Source organism: Desmodus rotundus, chromosome 9, assembly GCF_022682495.2.
Source record: "Desmodus rotundus isolate HL8 chromosome 9, HLdesRot8A.1, whole genome shotgun sequence".
NCBI classification, from domain to species: domain Eukaryota; kingdom Metazoa; phylum Chordata; class Mammalia; order Chiroptera; family Phyllostomidae; genus Desmodus; species Desmodus rotundus.
In genome coordinates this window covers 64592153-64614137 of record NC_071395.1, presented here as the reverse complement: position 1 = coordinate 64614137, position 21985 = coordinate 64592153, and the positions used below count along the sequence as shown (strand labels likewise).

General features: G+C 38.4%; 1 protein-coding gene and 1 non-coding gene across 6 annotated transcripts in view; both read right to left on the bottom strand.

Moving 5' to 3' along the window:
- The window catches only part of ULK2 (unc-51 like autophagy activating kinase 2), a 123813-nt gene that overhangs the window by 12928 nt on the left and 88900 nt on the right, over positions 1-21985 (bottom strand). For all 5 annotated transcript variants that reach the window (XM_053930761.2, XM_053930760.2, XM_053930759.2 and 2 more), the window contains one exon: positions 930-1079. In XM_053930761.2, the coding sequence (XP_053786736.1) occupies positions 930-1079 (150 nt within the window). The remainder of the gene's footprint in view (positions 1-929; positions 1080-21985) is intronic.
- LOC112308986 (U1 spliceosomal RNA) lies at positions 1189-1357 on the bottom strand. Its single transcript, XR_002975194.2, has one exon. It is a non-coding gene; the product is annotated as a U1 spliceosomal RNA (small nuclear RNA).

Here is a 21985-nt window from a genome sequence, read left to right as displayed (position 1 = left end):
CAGGAATGTGATTACCACAGAGGAAATATCATAAACATTTTTAACAGCTCTTTGTAAGAATTGCCACTGCTTTCTGAAGCAGCTGTGAGTGAGCAAACAGACCTCACATTGTCCTCAACATTGGACATTATGTCGTTTTAAATATTGGTTTAGTTAATAGGTATAAAATGTCACTTTCTTAAAATGACATTCTCTTAATTTAATACTTAAGAAATACATTATTTAATACTTTTAATATCTTGAAAACAAGATTATTAGCTCTATTTCCTCTCGTTATCTATTCATGTCCTTTGCTTGCTAACCTACTAAATCTTGATTAATAACTTATTTAGCATAAAAGAACTTAAAGGACACAAGTAACAAATAAAATAATGTCAAATGATAATTCAAGTCCAATCTAAATATTCTCTTAAGCTTTGGTATTAATAACCTATTTATAGAATATGAATGATAAAATCCAATCTATTAGCCTATCTAAATGTATATATGATTAAGTGCAAAGAATGAGACCCAGAGTATTTAAAAAAAGGTTAAAGTTTTGAAAAAACAAAAGAAAGATAATAATCTATCGTTTTCAAAAAGTTTACTGGATGTATTAAAATAAGCCTTCCATATAAGCTAGGAAGCACTATACATGCATCCCTGCTTCATCATCAAAAGTCACATTTACACTGTAATATAATTATATATATTATTTTAAATATATAATATAGTACTTTTACTTCATACAGGTTTTTCTTCTATAAATATTACCTCGTTTACTCCTTATAAACCTTTAAGGTAAAGAAAAATAGTTATTTCCATGTCATTTGGAAAAAGGAAATGAATTCCAGAGAGGTAAAGTGACTTATCTAAGTTGCCCAATTAAGTCACTATCAGAACTCTATACCCCAAACATTAGCCAAAGACTGCAGGAGAGCACTCCTCACCTGAGGTCGTTCTTGCTCGGAGGACCACATGGGCACAGGGCAGGGCTGTGGCACTGTGCGGAGGAGACCCAACTGTGAACAGGACAGCCCTAGAACTTGGTGCTGTTCCCACTGGAGGTGCCAGGACCACACCACAGGCTCCTGCAGGGGCTGCCACAAAGTTACAGAATGTTACATTACTTTGATAGTGTTTATATTCAGGGTAGGATTATAGGGAGACCTCTACTTTTATACTAGGTCTCTTCATTTTTTTTTTTTTCAGAGGAGAGTGCGAATGCAGTCTCTACTACCCCCACTACCACAAATGCAGTCGAGTTTCCCACATTTGGGGAAATTGCAGGGGTCAGCACACCTGGAGTGCAATGGTTGAACCTCACCCTGGGAAAACCACCTTCTTGATCATAGTATCTCCCCTGCCAGGTAAGTATACTAGGTTTCTTTCTTTCTTTCTTTCTTTTTTTTTTTACAACAAGCATTCACAACAGATCCAACTAAAACTATTTTATAGTAATCTCTTCATGGCTGTCAATCTTCTTCACAGCAAAGCCTAGTATTTAGTCACTTCTGTATACTTTTAAAATACATAAACTGTAGTCACTCCTGTTAAGGGTAATTTGAAAAAGTGGGAACCAAGAACAGGGAATAAAATGTGAGGAAGCCCTGGCCAGGTGGCTCTGTTGGTTGGAGTATTGACCTGTATACCAAAAGGTTGTTGGTTTGATCCCCCATCAGGGAACATACAGAAGACAACCAATCGATGTTTATCACATCAATGTTTCTCTCTTTCTCTCTCACCCTTCCACTCTCTCTAAAATCAATGGACATGTCCTTGGGTGAGTATTAAAAAATAAAATAAAATGTGAGGTAAAGCTGAAAGGAGATCAGGAGTCTCCACAGCAACAGAGCTATAGAAAGATGTAGAAAATTACCGTATTTTTCAGACCATAAGACGCACCTAGGTTTTAGAGGAGAAAAATAGGAAAAAAAATTATGAAGCAAAAAATGTGGTAAAATATTTAATAACATAAATAACATAGTATTTCACCAATGTAAATGTAAGTTACATTTGGACTATAAGACGCACCACCATTTCCCCCCCAAACTTGGGGGGGGGAAGTACGTCTTATAGTCTGAAAAATATGGTACATTTTTACTGTCAAAGTACTTTTATGCCTTGGAATTGCACCCTTACAATTGTCAGGAAGAAAGGGAGATAAGATAGGTCAAAGGGGCCTGATGGGCTGAATTTGAGCTAAATGAAGAGAAGGTGAAAAATCAACCACCCAACCACCAAATTAAGCAGAATCAATAAAAGTTGTCCAAAGCATTTTCACACTCAAGCATCTGAAGAACATTTCATTTCTGAGACCAGAGAATGGAGGCGGGAGTTAACAACATAAATCATAAATTTAAAGGAGAGACTCTGACCCAGACACAGAAAATAACTGCCTCTCAGGGTCCATCTTATCAACAGAGCACAAAAAACTTAACAGCAGGAAAGGGAATTCATAAAAACCTTCCAGGAAGCAAGGGATCAATCAGTGGAAATTAATTAAATAGTTCCTATTGTCACAGACGTACAAAATGACAGAGACAATTCTCTTTGCTTAATGTAGTATCTCTATGATTGTATTTTAGTAGATATAAAAGTATTTAAAGATGGCTGTGGGTGGGTTGTGTGTACATACAGTATATTGGGTTGGCCAAAAAGTCTTGTGTTTTTTCTGCAAAATAAAAGACACACTTTTCATTTTCACCACTAACTGTATTTATTTGGATATTTTGACTATGTCAGCTATCTCCTGTGTGGTATAATGTTGATTGTTCTCAATTAATGTCTCTATATGACTGCTACCAACTTCAAATGGTCTATCCAACCGGTGGAGCATTGTCCAGGGAGAAATCTTTAGGACAAAACTTTGTAAACCATTTCTGACACATTTGATTAGTCACAGTACATTCCCCATACACAGCACAAAATTTTTTGTGTGTTTCAGTTGCATTTTTATCTTTCTTTTATTTTTAAAGATTTTTTATTTTTAGAGAGAAGGGAAGGGAGGGAGGAAGAGAGGGACAGAAACAGCAATGTGAGAGAGAAACATTGATTGGTTGCCTCTATACCCCTAACCGGGGACCTGGCCCACATCCTAGGCATGTGCCCTGATTTGAAATAGAACTGGTGACCTTCTGGTTCACAGGCTAGCACTCAATCTACTAAGCCACACTAGCCAGGGCTTTACCTTTCTTGAAATAATAAAGCATAATATGTCAGCAATCTTGTGTATTTTCTTCCATCATCAATATTAAAATGGCTGCACAAAAATTCACCAATTTTGATAAGTTTGGGTTTTTTTTTAAGATTTTATTTATTTTTAGAGAGGGGAAGGGAGGGAGAAAGACAGGGAGAGAAACATCCATGTGTGGTTGCCTCCTGTGCGCCCCTCACTGGGGACCTGGCCTGCAACCCAGGTACGTGCCCTGAGTGGGAATCAAACCAGAGACCCTTTGGTTTGCGGGCCGGCACTCAATCCACTGAGCCACACCAGCCAGGGCTTGATAACTTTTTTTAAATGTGTGCGGATACAGCAGCTGTCACAATACAGTCTGATAAAATTGTTTCGAATGAAGTTAAAGACAACTTAGCACTACTAGAGCCATCTTAAAAAAAAACAAATGAACTTTTTGGCCAACCCAATATATAAATATTGAGGATATATATAGCCTCATACAAGGACTTTTAAAAAAAATTGCTTTTAGAGACAATGGAAGGGAGAGAAGGAGGAGAGTGAGAGAAAGAAAGATTGATGTGAGAAAGAAACAGCTACTGACTGCCTCCTATACGTCTCCCAACTGGATTGAACCCAGAAGCTGGGTATGTGGCCTAACCAGGAATCGAACTTATAACCCTTCCATCCATGGGACAACATTCCAACCAACTGAGCCATGCCAGCCAGGGTGGTCATAGGTATATTTTAAGAGCCAGTGACCTTGTTTTTTTTTTTTTCCCTAAGGGCTTAAGGTTTCCTACTATCAATAGTTTTTATTTTCAGAAATTGAAACTTCATGATTAGAAAAATAAATTTATAATTTCAAATGATGATAAATTTCATGTGGAAGAAAGAAAAGAGTATAAAAATCATCAAAGATTAATTTTATGCCTGAAAATTAAGGAAAAATACCTGGTTGCACATCCATAAATATGGACATATATATTCATTTAGAACTTACAAGTTCTATGAAATTTAAATTTATTTATAAAGGAGAATTAGAAATAGACATTCAGGCAAGCTGTTTCCAAAAAGTGTCCCAACTTCTTGTGACTTGGGTGAAAAGCAAGTAGAAAAAGAGTGACTTCCAGAAGAGCAGTATGCAGTGTGAGGCGTACTACAGGCTTGGTCCCCTGGGAGACAGCCAAGCCTGGTGACAACTATTTTTTAAAAAGCAACTATTTCCAGTATCTGAAAACTGTCCTGAGGAAAATTTATACAAGAATATCACAATTTCTCAGTGAGAAAGAACTGTGTTCCCTGCACCGGCCCCTTCTCAGGGAGTGGAAGCTCTAACTAGGCCAGCAATCAAATACTAGGGCCCTCAGTGCCCTCACCACGGTTCACTCACCACTAAGGGCAAAGGTCCCATACCAATAGAGACAAGCCAAGGAGGGCAGAGGCTTCCATCTCTATCCAGCACCTGACTCACAAAGCAAAGAAGGTTCTTCAAACTATCAAGATATAGAATTCAAAAAAAATGGTTATAAAGATGCTCAAGGAACTCACATACAACAAGGAACTGAGTGAGAACTCCAACAGTATGAAAAAGGGAAAAAAAAAAGTATAAACAAAAACCAGGAAGAAATGAAAAATAAAATCCTGGCAAAGAAAAAACACCTAGAAGGAATTACAAGCAGGCTGGATGAAGCAGAGGATCGAATCAGCAAGCTGGAGGACAAGGTAGAAAAAAACACCCAGAAAGAGCAAGAAAGGAAAAAAGACTTAGAAAGAACAAAGAGATGATAAGGGAACTGCAAGATAACAAGAAATGTAATAATATCTATATAATAGGGATACCAGAAGAAGAGAAGCAAGGAGTAGAAAACCTGTTTGAAACAGAAATGATGGAACAGTAAGAATGACAGCAAACTCACAGTTATTAACAACCACACCCAAAACAAAAACAAAAGAAAACTAAGCAAACAACTAGAACAGGAACAGAACCACAGAAATGGAGCTCACATGGAGGGTTATCAACAGGGGAGGGGGAGATGGGGGGAAAGGTACAGAGAATAAGTAGCATAAATGATAGGTGGAAAATAGACAGGGGGAGGGTAAGAATAGTGTAGAAAATGTAGAAGCCAAAGAACTTATAAGTATGACCCATGGACATGAACTATAGGGGGGAATGTGAGAGGGAGGCGGTGGGCAGGTTGGAGTGGAGTGAAGGGGGGGAAATGGGACAACTGTAATAGCATAATCAATAAATATATTTAAAAAAAAGAAAAAGAAATGATGGAAAACTTCCCTAATTTGATGAGAGAAAAAGTCACACAAATCCAGGAAACACAGAGAGTCCCAATCAAGAGGAACCCAAAAAGGCCCATTCCAAGACACATCATAATTAAAATGGCAAAATTCCAAGACAAAGAATCTTAAAGGCAGCAAGGCAGAAACAGGAAGTAAAATATAAGGGAGCCCAAATAAGACAAGCAGCTGACTTCTCAATGGAAACACTCCAAGCCAGAAAAGAATGGCGAGAAATATTTCAAGTAATGAGAACCAGAGGCTGAAACCAAGGCTCTCAATCAAGACAGAAGGCCAAATAAGGAGCTTCCCAGACAAAAGAGGTCTAAAAGAATATGCCTCCACCAAACCAGCTCTGCCAGAGATGCTAAAGGGACTGCTTTAAGGAAAGGAAGGAAAAGAGAGAGAGAGGAACACAGGTACAAAAAATCGGCAATGAATAATACCTATCAATAATAACCTTAAATGTAAATGGATTAAATTCATCAATCAAAAGACACAGAATAGCTGAATGGATAAGAAATCATCACCCACACATATGCTGCCTACTAGAGACCCACCTCAGAACAAAAAGACCTATACAGACTGAAAGTGAAGGGCTGGAAACAAATTTTCCAAGCAATGGATAGGAAAAAAAAAAGCCACGGTAGCAATACTCGTATCAGACAAAACAGACTTCAAAAACAGGGCCATAAAAAGAGGCACAGAAGGTCACTTCATAATATCAAGGGAAGAATCCATCAAGAGACATAAACATTGTAAATATGTATACATCCAATATAGGAGCACCCAAATACATAAAGAAAATCTTGGAGGACTTCAAGAAAGCTATTGACAGCAACACAATTACAGTAGGGGATTTCAACACCCCACTGTCAAAAATGGATAGATCTTCCAAACAAAATATTAACAAAGATATTGCAGCACTGAACAATGTCCTAGATTAAATGGACTGAACTGATATATAGAGAGCCTTTCATCCCAAAGAAGCAAAAAAAAAAAAAAAATTCTTTTCAAATGCACATGGAACATTTTCGAAGATAGACCACATGATAGGACACAAAACAAGCCTCAACAAATTCAAGAAAATTGAAATCATATCAAGCATATTCTCTGACCAAAAGGGACTGAAACTAGAAACCAACCTCAACGAAAAAATTCAAAAACACTCAAACTCATGGACATTGAATAGCATGCTACTAAATGGGTCAAGAATGAGATCAAGGAAGAAATCAAAAAGTTTCCGGAAACAAACAAAAGTGAACTCACACAACCCAAAACTTATGGGACACAGTGAAGGCAGTCCTGAGAGGGAAGTGCATAGTCATACAGGCCTACCTAAAAAAGACAGACACATTTCAAATAAACAACCTAACCCTACATCTACAAGAACTCGTGGAACAACAACAAAGACAGCCCAGAGCAAGTAGAAGGAAGGAAATAACCAAGATCACAGCAGAATTAAACAACATAGAGACTAAAAGCACAATTCTCAGAATCGATAAATCCGGGAGATGGTTTTTCAAAAAGATAAACAAAATCAACAAGCCTTTAAGCAGACTCATCAAGAAAAAAAGAGAGAGGACCCAAATAAACACAATCAGAAATGAAAGAGGAGAGATTACAACTGATACCACAGAAATACAAAGGATTGTAAGAAATTACTATGAAGAACTGTACGCCAGGAAATTTGAAAACCTAGGTGAAATGGACACATTTCTAGAAAAATATAACCTCTCAAAACTCAGTGAAGAAGAAGCAGAAAGCCTGAACAGACCAATAACAGCAGATGAAATTGAAGCACCAATCAAAAAACTCCTGACACACAAAAGCCCTGGACCAGATGGTTTCACAGGAGAATTCTACAAAGCATTTAAGGAAGAGCTAACCCCCATCCTCCACAGATTATTTCAAAAACTTCAAGAAGACGGAAGACTCCCAAACTCGTTTAATGAAGCCAGCATCATCCTAATCCCAAAACCAGACAAAGACACAACAAAGAAAGAAAACCACAGGCCAATATCTCTGATGAACATAGATGCTAAAATCCTCAATGAAATATTGGCAAACCGCATCCAGCAATACATCAAAAAGATCATACACCATGACCAGGTGGGATTCATGCCAGGGATGCAAGGATGGTACAATATTTGCAAATCAATAAACGTAATACATCACATAAACAAAAGCAAAGACAAAAATCACATGATCATATCCATACATGCAGAAAAAGCATTTGATAAGGTACAGCACCCATTTATGATAAAAACACTCAGCAAAGTGGGAATAGAGGGAGCATTCCTCAACATAATAGAGGCCATATATGAGAGACCTACAGCCAACATCAGACTCAATGGGCAAAAACAAAATCTTTTCCACTAAGATCAGGAACATGACAAGGTTGTCCACGTTCACCACTTCTATTCAACATAGTATTGGAAGTCCCAGTCACAGAAATCAGACAAGAAAAAGGAGTAAGAGGCATCCAAACTGGAAAAGAGGAAGCAAAACTGTCACTGTTTGCAGGTGATAGCATACGTAGAAAATGCTATAGACTCTACCATAAAACTACTCTACTTAATAAGTGAATTTGGCAAAACAGAGGGATATAAATTCAATATTCAGAAATCAAAGGCATTTTTGTGCGCCAACAGTGAAATATCAGAAACAGAAATCACACACAAAAAAGTCATTTGATATAGCAACGAGAAAAATAAAATACCTAGGAATAAACCTAACCAAAGGGGTAAAAGACCTATACTCAGAAAACTACACAACACTGAAGAAAGAAACTAAGGAAGACACAAACAAATGGAAACATATACTGTGTTCATGGACTGGAAGAATTAACGTCATCAAAATGTCCATACTACCCAAAGAAATTTATAGATTCAATGAAATCCCTATTAAAGTACCAATGGGATATTTCACAGATCTAGAACAAATACTTCAAAATTGTATATGGAACAAAAAATGACCCCACACAGCTACAGGAATTTTGAGAAAGAAGAACAATGTAGGAGGGACCACAATACCTGATACCGAACTGTCCTATAAGGCCACTGTAATCAAAACAGTCTGGTACTGGCATAAAAACACACAGACCAATGGAACAGAACAGAGAGCCCAAAAATAAACCCAAGTCTGTATGGGTCAATTGATATTTGACAAAGGGGACAGAAGCATGAAATGGAGTAAAAATAGCCTCTTCAACAAATGGTGTTGGGAGACCTGGACAGCTACATGCAACAAAATGAAACTCGAGCACCAACTTACACCATACACAAAAATGAATTCAAGGTGGATAAAAGACTTAAATATAAGTCATGACACCATAAAAGTTCAAGAGAATATAGGCAGGAAAATTTCAGATACTCTATGCAGTAATATTTTCACTCATATGTCCCCTAGAGCAAGGGACATAAAGCATAGAATAAACAAATAGAACCCCATCAAATTAAAAAGCTTCTGCACAGCCATAGAAAACAGCATTAAAATGCAAAGAGAACCAACAGTGTGGGAAAACATATTTACCAATGATACCTCAGACAAGGGTTTAATCTCCAAAATATAAAGAACTCACACGACTCCACTCTGAGAAGACAAGCAACCCAATTAAAAAATGGGCAAAGGACTTGAACAGACACTTCTCCAAGGAGGACGTACAGAGAGCTGAGACATATGAAAAGATGCTCAGTATTGCTAGCTATCAGAGAGATGCACATTAAAACCACAATGAGATACCACCTCACACCAGTCAGAATGGCCATCATAAACAAAGCAACAAACAAGTGTTGGAGAGATTGTGGAGAAAAGGGAACCCTAGTGCACTGTTGGTGGGATTGCAGACTGGTGCAGCCACTATGGAAAACAGTATGAAATTTCATCAGAAAACTAAAAATGGATCTGCCTTTTGACCCAGCAATTCCACTGCTAGGATTATATCCTAAGAACCCTGAAACATCAATCCAAAAGAACCTATGCACCCCAATGTTCAGAGCAGCACAATTTACAACAGCCAAGTGCTGGGAGCAACCTAGGTGCCCATCAGTAAATGAATGGATCAAAAAACTATGGTACATTTACACACTGGAATTCTATGCAGCAGAAAGAAAGAAGGAGCTCATACCCTTTGCAATAGCAAGGATGGACCTGGAGAGCATTACGCTAAGTGAAATATGTCAGGCAATGAAAGACAAATACCATATGATCTTACCTTTAACTGGAACCTAATCAATAAAACAAACAAGCGAGCAAAATATAACCAAAGACATTGAAATTAAGAACAAACTGAAAGTAACCAGAAGCGGGGGAGGGGATAATCGGGGGAAAGGGTGAAGGGTTTACAGGAACAACTATAAAGGACACATGGACAAAAAAACAAGAGGGGTGGTGGAAAGAGGGGAGGAGGTGGGCATGGCTGGGGTGGTGGGGAGGGATGAGGGAAAAGGCAGAAAACTGTACTTGAACAACAATAAAAGTCCAAGTATTAAAAAAAATAATAAAACTTGTTTTCTAAAACAAAATAGAAATGAAGAATACAATATGTGACATCAAGAATACACTTGGAAGGAATAAAAAGTAGTTTGGGTGAAGAAGAGGATTCGACCTGCGGTTTAGAAAACAAAGTAGGGAAAAAACCCACCCAATTAAAGCAGCAAAAAGAAAAAAGAACTTAAAGAATGAAGATAGTTTAAAGAAACTTTGAAACAACATGAAATGTAACAACATCCGCATCACAGGGGACCCTGAAGAGGAAGAAAGGCCTATTGAGAACCTATCTGACAAAATGACTGAAAACTTCCCTAACCTGGTGAAAGAAAGAGACACACAAGTCCTGGAAGACATAGAATTTCAAACCAGATAAACTCAAAGAGGTCCACACCAAGCCACATCATAATTAAAATGTCTAAGGCTTGCCATGGTTGGTGTGGCTCAGTGGATGGAGCCCTGGCCTGTGAACAAAAAGTTCACAGGTTTGATTCCTGGTCAGGGCATATGTCTGGGTTGCAAGCCAGATCCCTGGTTGAAGGCACAGGAAAGGCAACCACACATCGATGTTTCTCTCCCTCTCTTCCTCCCTTCCCATCTTTCTAAAAAAAATAAGTAAAAACTTAAAAAAAAATTCCTAAGATTAGCCCCAGCCGGTGTGGAGCACCAGCCTGTGAACGAAAGGGTCAACAGTTCAATTCCCAGTCAGGGCACACTGCACTGCGGGCCATGTCCCCAGGTAGGAGGTGCATGAGAGGCAACCATACATTGATGTTTTTCTCCCTTTCTCCTTCCCTTCCCCCATGTCTATAAATAAATTTTAAAAATGCTTAGGGTTAAAGACAAAGAAAATCTCAAAAGGAGCAACAGAAAAGTAGATAACTACATACAAAGAGCTCCCGTAAGACTGTTGGCTGATTTCTCAGAGAAACATTTCAGGACAGAAGGGACTGTCATGAAATATTCAAAGTTATGAAAAGCAAGGGCCTACAACCAATACTAATTTACCCAGCAAAGCTAACACTTAAAATTAAAGTAAAAATAAAGATCCTGCCTCCCAGATCAAAAAAAAAAAGTTAAAGGAGTTTCCACCAGACCAGCATTACCAACAATGTTAAAGGATTGACTTAGCATTTTGAATGCGATAGCCACACGGTACATATGATCACTCAATGGCATCTACCACTCACACTGACTAGTACAGGAAAGTCATCATTGTTTTTGCATGTGCATTCCAGGCCACTCTCCTTGGCTGCCAGTTTACATCAATGTTGTGCAAACTGTTCTTGTTATGTTAACAATTGTTGGACTTTTTCTGGACAGACCTCGTACTATATCTTTGTTTAAAGATATTTAAACTATTTACAAAGTTAAAATGTAGGCCAAACTAATTGACAATAATAGGAGAGTGGTTACATTTGAAAGCAGTAATGACTGGGAAGGGGCCCAAGGAAGGCTTCCGTTGTGCTGATAATGTTCTTTTTAAAAAAAAATCTTTCTGGATAGTAGGTACATTAGGCTGTACACAAACTGTCTATGCTTCTATATGTATATAATACTTCAATTAAAAAAAGAAAAAAGCAAAAAAAAAAAAAAAAAAAAAAAAAAAAAAAAAAAGGATTGACTTAGGAAGTAGGAGAGGAAAACAAACAAAACTAGACTAAACCAAAACACCAAAATGCCAATAAACATATACCTCACAATAATCATTTGTTGTGATAATCATAAAGCCAATCACAATAATGTAAATGGCTTTAATGCTCTATTCAAAGATGTAGGGTAGCTGAATGGATAAGAAACCAAGACCCACGAGATCTGTACAGAAGGTATCCAGCTGTGTAATATGAAAAATAAGATATATTTATTGAAGAACATATAAGAAACATTGTACATAGGACTATGACGCCTCAGTCCCCTTCAGAGTAGGCACCTTGGGACCTCACACAGTTCTCCCAATCGTCATCAACTGCCCCATTGTATTTTCCTGAATCTCATCAACAGTGTGAAATCTCTTCCCTTTTAAAGGTGATTTTAGTTTTCAGAAAAGGCAGAAGTCACAGAGCGACAAATCTGGGCTGTAGCGGGGCTGAGTCACCTGGGTATTTGATGTTTCACCAAAAAACCTCTGCATGAGATGCCATACAAGAGTGGGTACATTGTCATGAGGAAGCTTCCAATCGCCAGCTGCCCATAGTTGTGGTCTTCTCAATCACCTGAATAGTTTCCATGGAGGAATGTTCAAGGTTAACGCAAAATTTGATGCAGATTCACTGCTCTACTTGCTCAGTCACTTTTTAAAATACATTTTATTGATTATGCTATTGCCGTTGTCTCATTTTCCCCCCTAAATTCCCCTCTGCCCTGCACACCCCCTCCTGCCACGTCCAGTTCCAGTACGGTCAACCATGTTGTTTGACAAGGTCCAGACATGGGGGATATGTCTTCAAGGAAGCATATCCTGGCCTGGGGGACGTGGCGTTACTTGGGATCTGTGTGTGATTTTGTCCTTTCTCTTTCTTGGAATCTGTATTTTTACTGCCCTAATCATCTGGAATCTCCTGGAAATGATCACCACTCTTCGAATTGATCAGCAGCTGACACAAACAGGATATAATCAGACCAATACGTTTCTAGTCAACAAGCCCCTGAATGTCTAAAAGTCGTTAGAGTAACACCCCCTCCTTTACCTTAAATAAGAATATATATCAATTAGACAGCCATAGAAATAAGAAAAGCTGGTTAGCTATTAGGTATACAGAAACAGTTACTATGAAGTTAAAGTTTATAGTACACAGAGAAACATTGAAGTTAAAGTTTATAGTACACAGAGAAACATTTTAGACAGAAAAGATAGCTAAGTTAGATATCACAAAAGCCTTATTGCCTCTGCTCAATCTACCGTATACTTTTGCCCTATGAACAATTTCTGAAAATGTCTAATTGTCTGATTTATGACTCTCCTAGTTAAAATAATCTTTGTTCACTATAACTGAATCTATGGCAACTTTGGTCAAAACAGTCCTTGTTTAATATACTTAAATCCATGGAAACTTTCGTACTTTTCCTGGTTACCTTTGTATTGATGTTTCTGCTTAACTGATCATGCTATACACTTGCAAATGTTAATCTATGCCAAAAAAGAAAATATAAAAATCCACTTGTACTTGGAATAAACGAATCAGTGCTTCACTTGCCTCTGAGCTGTGTAGTTGCCTGATCTCCACGCGCCGACACCTCATAGCACCTTCGGGACCCCCTGGACTCTGCTGCGGCTGGACCGCGGCACCCTTCCATCCGCATCACCCCACCCCCTTATTAGTTCATGTCCATGGGCCGCACATATAAGTTCTTTGGCTTCTACATTTCCTACACTACTCTTAACCTCCTCCTGTCTATTTTCAAAATGCCATTTATGTTACATATTCCCTGTGCCTTTTCCCCCATTCCCCCCTTCCTCTTTCCCACTGATAACCCTCCATGTGATCTCCATTTCTGTGATTCTGTGCCTGTTCTAGTTGTTTGCTTAGTTTTTTGTTTGGTTTGGTTTGGTTTGGTTTGGTTGTTGATAGTTGTGAGCTTGTTGTCATGTTACAGCTGAGATTTTTATCTTCTTTTTCTTAGATAAATCCCTTTAACATTTCATATAATAAGGGCTTGGTGATGATGAACTCCTTTAACTTGACCTTATCTGGGAAGCACTTTATCTTCCCTTCCATTCTAAATGTTAGTTTTGTTGGATCAAGTAATCTTGGATGTAGGTCCTTGCCCTTCATGACTGCGAATACTTCTTTCCAGCCCCTTCTTGCCTGCAAGGTTTCTTTTGATAAACCAGCTGACAGTCTTATGGGAACTCCTTTGTAGGTAACTGTGTCCTTTTCTCTTGCTGCTTTTAAGATTCTCTCCTTATCTTTAATCTTGGGAGATGTTAATTATGATGTGCCTTGGTGTGTGCTTCCTTGAGTCCAACTTCTCTGGGGCTCTCTGAGCTTCCTGGACTTCATGAAAGTCTAATTCCTTTGCCAGATTAGGGAAGTTCTCCTTCATTATGATTTCAATTTCTTGCTCTTCCTCTTCTCCTTCTGACACCCCTATGATTCAGATGTTGTAACGTTTAAAGTTGTCCTGGAGTTCCTAAGCCTCTCCTCATTTTTTTTGAATTCTTGTTTCTTCATTCTTTTCTAGTTGGATGTTTATTTCTTCCTTCTGCTCCAAATTGTTGATTTGAGATCCAGTATCCTTCCATTCACTGTTGGTTCCCTTTATTTCACTTTTCACAGCCTTCACATTTTCCTCTATTTTGCTACCAAACTCAACCAATTCTGCGAGCATCCTGATTACCAGTGTTTTGAACTGTGCATCTGGTAGGTTGGCTATCTCTTCATCACTTAGTTGTATTTTTTTTTGGAGCTTTGATCTGTTCTTTTATTTGGGTCTTCTTTTTTTCTTTGTCTCAGTATGCCTGTTCTGTAGTAAGGGGTGGAGCCTTAGGTATTTGCCAGGGTGGGGCAATCCACATTGCTGTGCTGTAGCAGTGTATGTGGGGAGGGGTCCAAGAGGGGAAAATGCTGCTCGTTCAGCTCTCTGCTGGCTTTCAATCACTTCCATTGCATGGACCCTGGTGCTGATTCTCCAGTGGGTGGATTTGTGTACATTCTAGGACCCTGTGGGTCTCTCCAACAAACTCTCCTGTGAGGCTGAGAGTTTGTCCCGCTGCCTTAACCCCCACAGGTTTTTTCACTCCAGAGGCTTTGAGTCCCTGCAGTGGAACCCTGGGTTGCATGGTCTGTCTCACTCCCCAGCTGTTCCTCCTGATTTCTCCACATGCAAATGTGGGACTACCCAGTCTGCCAGCCACCACCTTGCTGGCCCTGGTCCTACAGCTGCAGCCTTGCCACAAGGCCTCTCTGCCCGGCTACCCATCCCTGCCCGGCTACCCATCCCTGCCCCTCCTACCGGTCTGGATGAATGTTTCTTCTTTAAATCCTTGGTTGTCAGACTTTCATACAGTTCCATTTCCTGTCAGTTCTGGTTGTTTTTTGTACTTAAATTTGTTTTTGTACTTTTTTTGGTTGTTCAAGGAGGCACAGTGTATCCACCTACACTTCCATCTTGGCCATAAGTCTGCTCAGTCATTTTGAATGTGATGGCCACACAGTACACATGCTCACTCAACAAGTGTCTACAGCCCCTATCGACTGGTACAGTGAAGTCATCATTGTTCACGCATGCACATTCCAATCCACCCTCTGTCTGCCAGGTTACATCGACATCACATAAACTGTTCTGGTTATATTAACAATGGTTGGACATTTTCTGAACAGACCTCATATGTTGTATACAAGAAACCCATCTCAGAACAAAACATATATACAGGCTAAAAGTAAAGGGATGAAAAAAGTTATTTCATGCAAAGGGAAATGAAAAAAACAGCTGAGGTAGCAATATTTATATCTGACAAAACAGACACAAAAGTACACTACATAATGACAACAGAAGCAGTCCAACAAGAGGATATAATTCTGGTAAACATTTATGCACCCAACATAGGAGCACCTAAAATATGTAAAGCAAATTTTGATAGACATAAAGGGAATGACTGACAGAAATAGTCATAGTAGGAAATTTTAACATCCACTGACATCAATGAAGAGATCTTTCAGTCAGAAAATCAACAAGCAAACAGTGGCCCTAATTGACACAGTAGAGCAGATAAATTTAACTGATATCTCCAGATTATTTCACCCCAAGGCAGTAAAACATACCTTTCAAGAACACATGGAATATTGTCAGGATAGACCATGTATTAGGACACAAAACAATTCTCAATAAATATAAAAAGACTGAAAACATATCAAGCACTTTCTCTGGCCACAATGGTACAAAACCAGAAATCAACCACAGGAAAAAAACTTAAAGCCACATAAAATCATGGAGGCTAAATAACACATTACTAAAAAATGAATGGGTTAACAAATCAGATCAAGGAAGATATCAAAAGGTACCTTGAGACAAATCAAAACAAACACAGAACAACCCAAAATCTATGGGACACTACAAAGGCAGTCCCAAGCAGGAAATTCATAGCTTTACAAGCCCACTTCAGGAAACAAGGAAAAAACTGAAATAAGCAATCTAACTTCTCATTCAAAAGATCTAGAAAAAACCCACAGATAAAGCCCAAAGTGAGTAGAGGAAAGGAAATAATAAGGATCAGAGCAGAAATAAACAGAGTCTAAAAAACAATACAAAAAATCAATGAAGCCAAGAGCTGGTTCTTTGAAAAAATCAACAAGATTGACAACCTTTAACCAGACTCAAAGAAAAAAAGAGAGACGACCCAAATAAATATAATCAGTAATGAAAGAGGAGATGTAACAACTGACATCAAAGAAACACACAGGATTATAAAAAAAATACTATGAACTATATAACAACAAATTGGACATCTGGAAGAAATGGATAAATTCTGAGAAACATGCAATCTTCCAAACTGATTCAGGAAGAGTTGGAGAATCTGAGGAGACAGATTACAACTAGTGAAACTAAAGCAGTAATCCAAAAAAAAAAAAAAAAAAAAAAAGCCCTGGACCAGATGGCTTCATAGGTAAATTTTACCAATCCCTGAAACTGACTTCCAAGCTCTTTTAATGAAGCTAGCATTATCCTAATTCCAAAACCAGATAAAGACACTACAAAAGGTGAAAATTACAGACCAGTATCCCTGATGAACATAGATGCTAAAATCCTCAACAAAATATTAGCAAACAGATCCCACATTAAAAAGATCATACACCATGATCAAATGGGATTTATTCTGGGGATGCAAGGTTGGTACAATACTCATAAATCAATAAATGTGATGCACCACATAAACCCAATAAAGGATAAAAGGCACATGATCAATTCAGTAGATACAGAAAAAGCATTTGATAAAATCCAGCACCCATTTATGATAAAAACTCTCAGCAAAGTGGGAATACAGGAAACATACTTCAATGTAATAAAGACCACATTTGACAAACCCACACACAACAACATACTCAATGGGCTAAACCTAAAAATGTTTCCTTTAAGACTAGGAACAAGACAGGCATGTCCACTTTCACCACTCTTATTCAACACAGTACTGGAAGCCTTAGCCATAGCTATCAGACAAAATAAATAAATAAATAAATAAATAAATAAATAAATAAATGGCATCCAATTTGTAAAGGAAGAAGTAAAACTGTCATTATTCATGAATGACAGGACATTGTAAAAAGGAAACCCCAAACTCCACCAAAAGCAATAGCGCTATTAAATGAACTTGGCAAAGGAGCAGAATATAGAATTAACATTTCTGTTAAAATACTAATGGCACACTTCACAGATCTACAACAAATATTCCAAAAACTTACATGGAACCAAAAAGACCCTAAAGAGCTTCAGCAATATTGAGAAAGAAGAACAAAGTTGGAGGGATTGCAATACCTAATATCAAACTATACTAGAAAACCAGTGTAATCAAACAGCCTGGTACTGGCGTAAGAACAGGCATATAGGTAAGTGGAACAGAACAGAGAGCTAAGGTTAAACTCACACCTTTATGGTCAATTAATATTAGATGAAGGAGGCAAGACTATATGATAAAGTAAAAACAGTCTCTTCAATAAATGGTGTTGGGAAAATTGAACAGGTAAGTGCAAAAACAAATGAAACTAGACCACCAACTTACATTATACACAAGAATACACTCAAAAAAGGTAACAGACTTAAATAAATGTAAGCTCTGAAACTATACAAATCCTAGAAGAAACATAGGTGTAAAATATCAGACATCACTTGTAGCAATATTTTTGCCACTAGGTCTTCTAGGGCAATGGAAATAAAGGTAAAAATAAATAAATGGGACAACATCAAACTAAAAAGCATCTATGCAGCAAAAGATACCATTAACAAAATAAAAAGGGAACCCACTGTATAGGAGAATATATTCACCAATGATACATCTGGTAAGAGGTTCATTTCCAAAATGTATAAAGAACTTATACAACTAACCACTAGGAAGACAAACAACCCAATTAAAAAGTAGGCAAAGGACCTAAATAGACACTTCTCCAAAGAGAACATACAGATAGCCAATAGACATATTAAAAATGCTCAATGTCACTAATCATCAGAGAAATACAAATTAAAACCACACTGAGATATCACCTCATGCCTGTCAGAATGGCTTTCATTAACAAATCAACAAACAACAAGGGCTGGCAAGGATGTGGAGAAAAAGGAACCCTAGTGCACTGCTGGTGGGAATGCAGAGTGGTGCAGCCACTGTGGACAACAAGTATGGAGTTTACTCATAAAACTAATGGCATTTGACAGAGCAATCCCACTGTGGAAATATACCCTAAGAATTCCAAAACACCAATCAGAAAGGATATATACAGGCCTATGTCCATAGCAGTGTTATTTCCAATAGCCAAGATCCAGAAACAGCCCAAGTGGCTAACAGTAGATGAGTGGATAAAAAAATCATACGTTTACACAATATAATACTGCTCAGCTGTAAAAAATAAAGAACTCTTACCCTTGGTGACGGCATGGATGGATGTGGAGATTATTATACTAAGTGAAATAAGCCAGTAAGAGAATGACAAATACCATATGATCTCACTTATATATGGAATCTGTTCAACAAAATAAACTGACAAACATAACAGAGACAGAGGCATGGATGCATGGAACAGACTTACAGCTATCAGAGGGAAAGGGGGAGGGGAGATTGGATGTAAGAAGGTGAAGGGATTAGCTAAAGAACATATATGCATAATACATAGATATAGACAATAGTATGATAATGACCAGAGGGAAGAGGGAATGGGGAATGGGTGCAGGCAGGCAAAGAATGAGAAAATGGGAACATCTGTATTTGTGTCAACAATAAGAATAATGGGAAAAAAAGAAATAAAGAAAAATATGATGACAATGTTTCATCAATAAAGAATATCAAAAAAGAGATTTTATTTTTTGGCTTCCGGCCAAGATGGAGGCATAGGTAGACACACTGCACCTCCTCGCACAACCAAAAGAAGGACAACAACAATTTAAAAACAAAAAACAACCAGAACTGACAGAAAATCGAACTGTATGGAAGTCTAACAACAAAGCAGATAAAGAAGAAACATTCATCCAGACTGGTAGGAGGGGCGGAGACAGGCAGCCTGGGCAGAGAAGACTTGCAGCAAGGCAGCGGCTGGTGGACGCAGCGAGGTGGCAGACTGTGGAATGGGGCAGGCCAGGCTGCAGCTAGCAGACCCCACAAGGTGGTGGCTGGCAGACCCTGTGGCCCCACATTCCCACATAGATAAACCGGGAGGAATGGCGGGGGAGCCAAGCACACCATGCAACCTAGGGCTCCAGCTCGGGGAAATAAAGCCTCAAACCTCTGATGGAAAACACCTGTGGGGGTTGAGGCAGCAGCAGGAGAAATTCCCAGCCTCACAAGAGAGTTCGCTGGAGAGACCCACAGGGGCCTACAGCGTGAACAAGCCCACCCACTCGGGAATCAGTACCAGAGGGGCCCCATTTGATTGCGGGTAGTGGAAGGAGTGACTGAAATCTGGCAGGGAGTGGAGCAAGCGCCATTGCTCCCTCTCGGCCCCTCCCCCACATACAGAGTCACAGTGCAGTGACCAGCGTTACCCTGTCCTGGTGAACACCTAAGGCTCCGCCCCTTTACATAACAGGTGTTCCAACACACACAAAAAATGGTCCAAATGAAAGAACAGATCAAAGCTCCAGAAAAAATACAACTAAGCAACGAAGAGATAGCCAACCTATCAGATGCACAGTTCAAAACACTGGTAATCAGGAAGCTCACAGAATTGGATGAATTTAGTCGCAAATTAAATGAAAAAATAAAGGCTATGCTAAGAGAAACAAAGGAAAATGTGCAGGGAACCAATAGTGATGGGAAAGAAACTTGGATTCAAATCAATGGTGTGGACCAGAAGGAAGAAACATCCAACCAGAAAAGAATGAAGAAAAAAAAATTCAAAAAATTGAGGAGAGGCTTAGGAACCTCCAGGACAACTTTAAACATTCCAACATCTGAATTATAGGGGTGCCAGAAGGAGAAGAGGAAGAACAAAAAATCGAAAACTTATTTGAACAAATAATGAAGGAGAACTTCCCTAATCTGTCAAAGGAAATAGACTTCCGGGAAGTGCAGGAAGCTCAGAGAGTGCCAAAGAAGCTGGATCCAAGGAGGAATACACCAAGGCACATCATCATTACATTAGCCAAGATTAAAGAGAAAGAGAGAATCTTAGAAGCAGCAAGAGAAAAGGACACAGTTGCCTACAAAGGAGTTCCCATAAGACTGTCAGCTGATTTCTCCAAAGAGACCTTACAGGCAAGAAGGGGCTGGAAAGATGTATTCCAAGTCATGAAAGGCAAGGACCTACATCCAAGATTGCTCTATCCAGCAAAGCCTTCATTTAGAATGGAAGGGCAGATAAAGTGCTTCTCAGAGAAGGTCAAGTTCAAGAAGTTCATCATCACCAAGCCCTTATTATATGAAATGTTAAAGGGATTTATCTAAGAAAAAGAAGATAAAAAATAGGAACAGTAAAAGTGAAGCAAACTCACAGTTATTAACAACCACACCTAAAACAAAAACAAAAGCAAACTAAGCAAACAACTAGAACAGGAACAGACCACAGAAATGGAGATCACATGGAGGGTTATCAACAGGGGAGTGGGAGAGGGAGAGAGGGGGAAAGAGGGGGAAAGGTTCAGAGAATAAGTAGCACAAATTGTAGGCAGAAAATAGACAGGGGGAGGGTAAGAATAGTATAGGAAGTGTAGAAGCCAAAGAGCTTATATTTATGACTCACAGACATGAACTACATGGGGGGAATGTGGGTTGGAGGGGGTGGGCAGGATGGAGTGGAGGGAAAGAGGGCAAATGGGACAACGGTAATAGCATAATCAATAAATATATTTTAAAAAACCAATATCAAAAAAGAGAAATTATTAAAAAGAATCTAATGGAAATTCTGGAGTTAAAAAAACAATAACTAAAATGAATAAAATCATTACAGAGGCCCAACAGCAGATCTGAATTGGCAGAAGAATCCATAAACTTGAATATCAATAGAGATTATACAATCTAAAGAGAAAAAAAGAGAATAAATTGAAATGAACAAAACTTTAAGAGAAATTAAGATATCACTGAATATACCTATATATGGATAATGTAAGTACGAGAAGGAGAGTGGAGACAAAAAGAAGCACAAAAAATATAGCAAAAAATAATGGCTGAAAACTTCTCATGTTTGATGCAAAACATTAACCTGCATATCAAAAAAGTTCAACAAACTCAAAGTAAGATAAACTCAAAAATATCCACACCCTGAAACATCACAGTAAAACAGTAAAAACCAAAGACTAAGAGAAAATCTTGAGACCTGTGGCATGCAAAGGAAACTAGTAAGACCAACAGCTAACTTATTATCAACAACAATGGAGGCAAGTGGGCAGTGGGATGGCAGATTTAAAAAGATGGAAAAAGTATCAGGTAAAACTCTTTTAAAAAATAATGGCAAAATAGAGACAGTCTTAAGCAACCAAAAACTGGGAGAATTTGTTACTAGCAGAACTGCCATATAAGAAATAACAAGAGAATTTCAACAAGATGAAAGCAACTCACCCTAGATGGAGATTTCAGTCTACATGGGACAAGAAAAGAGTGCTGATAAAGGTAATTATGTTGCCATAAAACACAATGTAATTGCATATTTCCTCACTTTTTTTCTCTTAACTGACTTAAAAAGTAACTGTATAAAACATGTGTGTAAGTGTATCATAGAACCCGTAAGATATAGAAGTGTAACATATTTGATAATGACAGGCAGATGGAAGCAAAGCTATACTGGAATAAGGAAGTGATGCCAAACGGTACCTCAAACCCACACGCACACCGACACACAAAGTGAAGAGAAAGAGAGGTGGTAAATAAGGTTATTATAACAAATTATAAATATATACTTCATCTCCTTTCTTAGC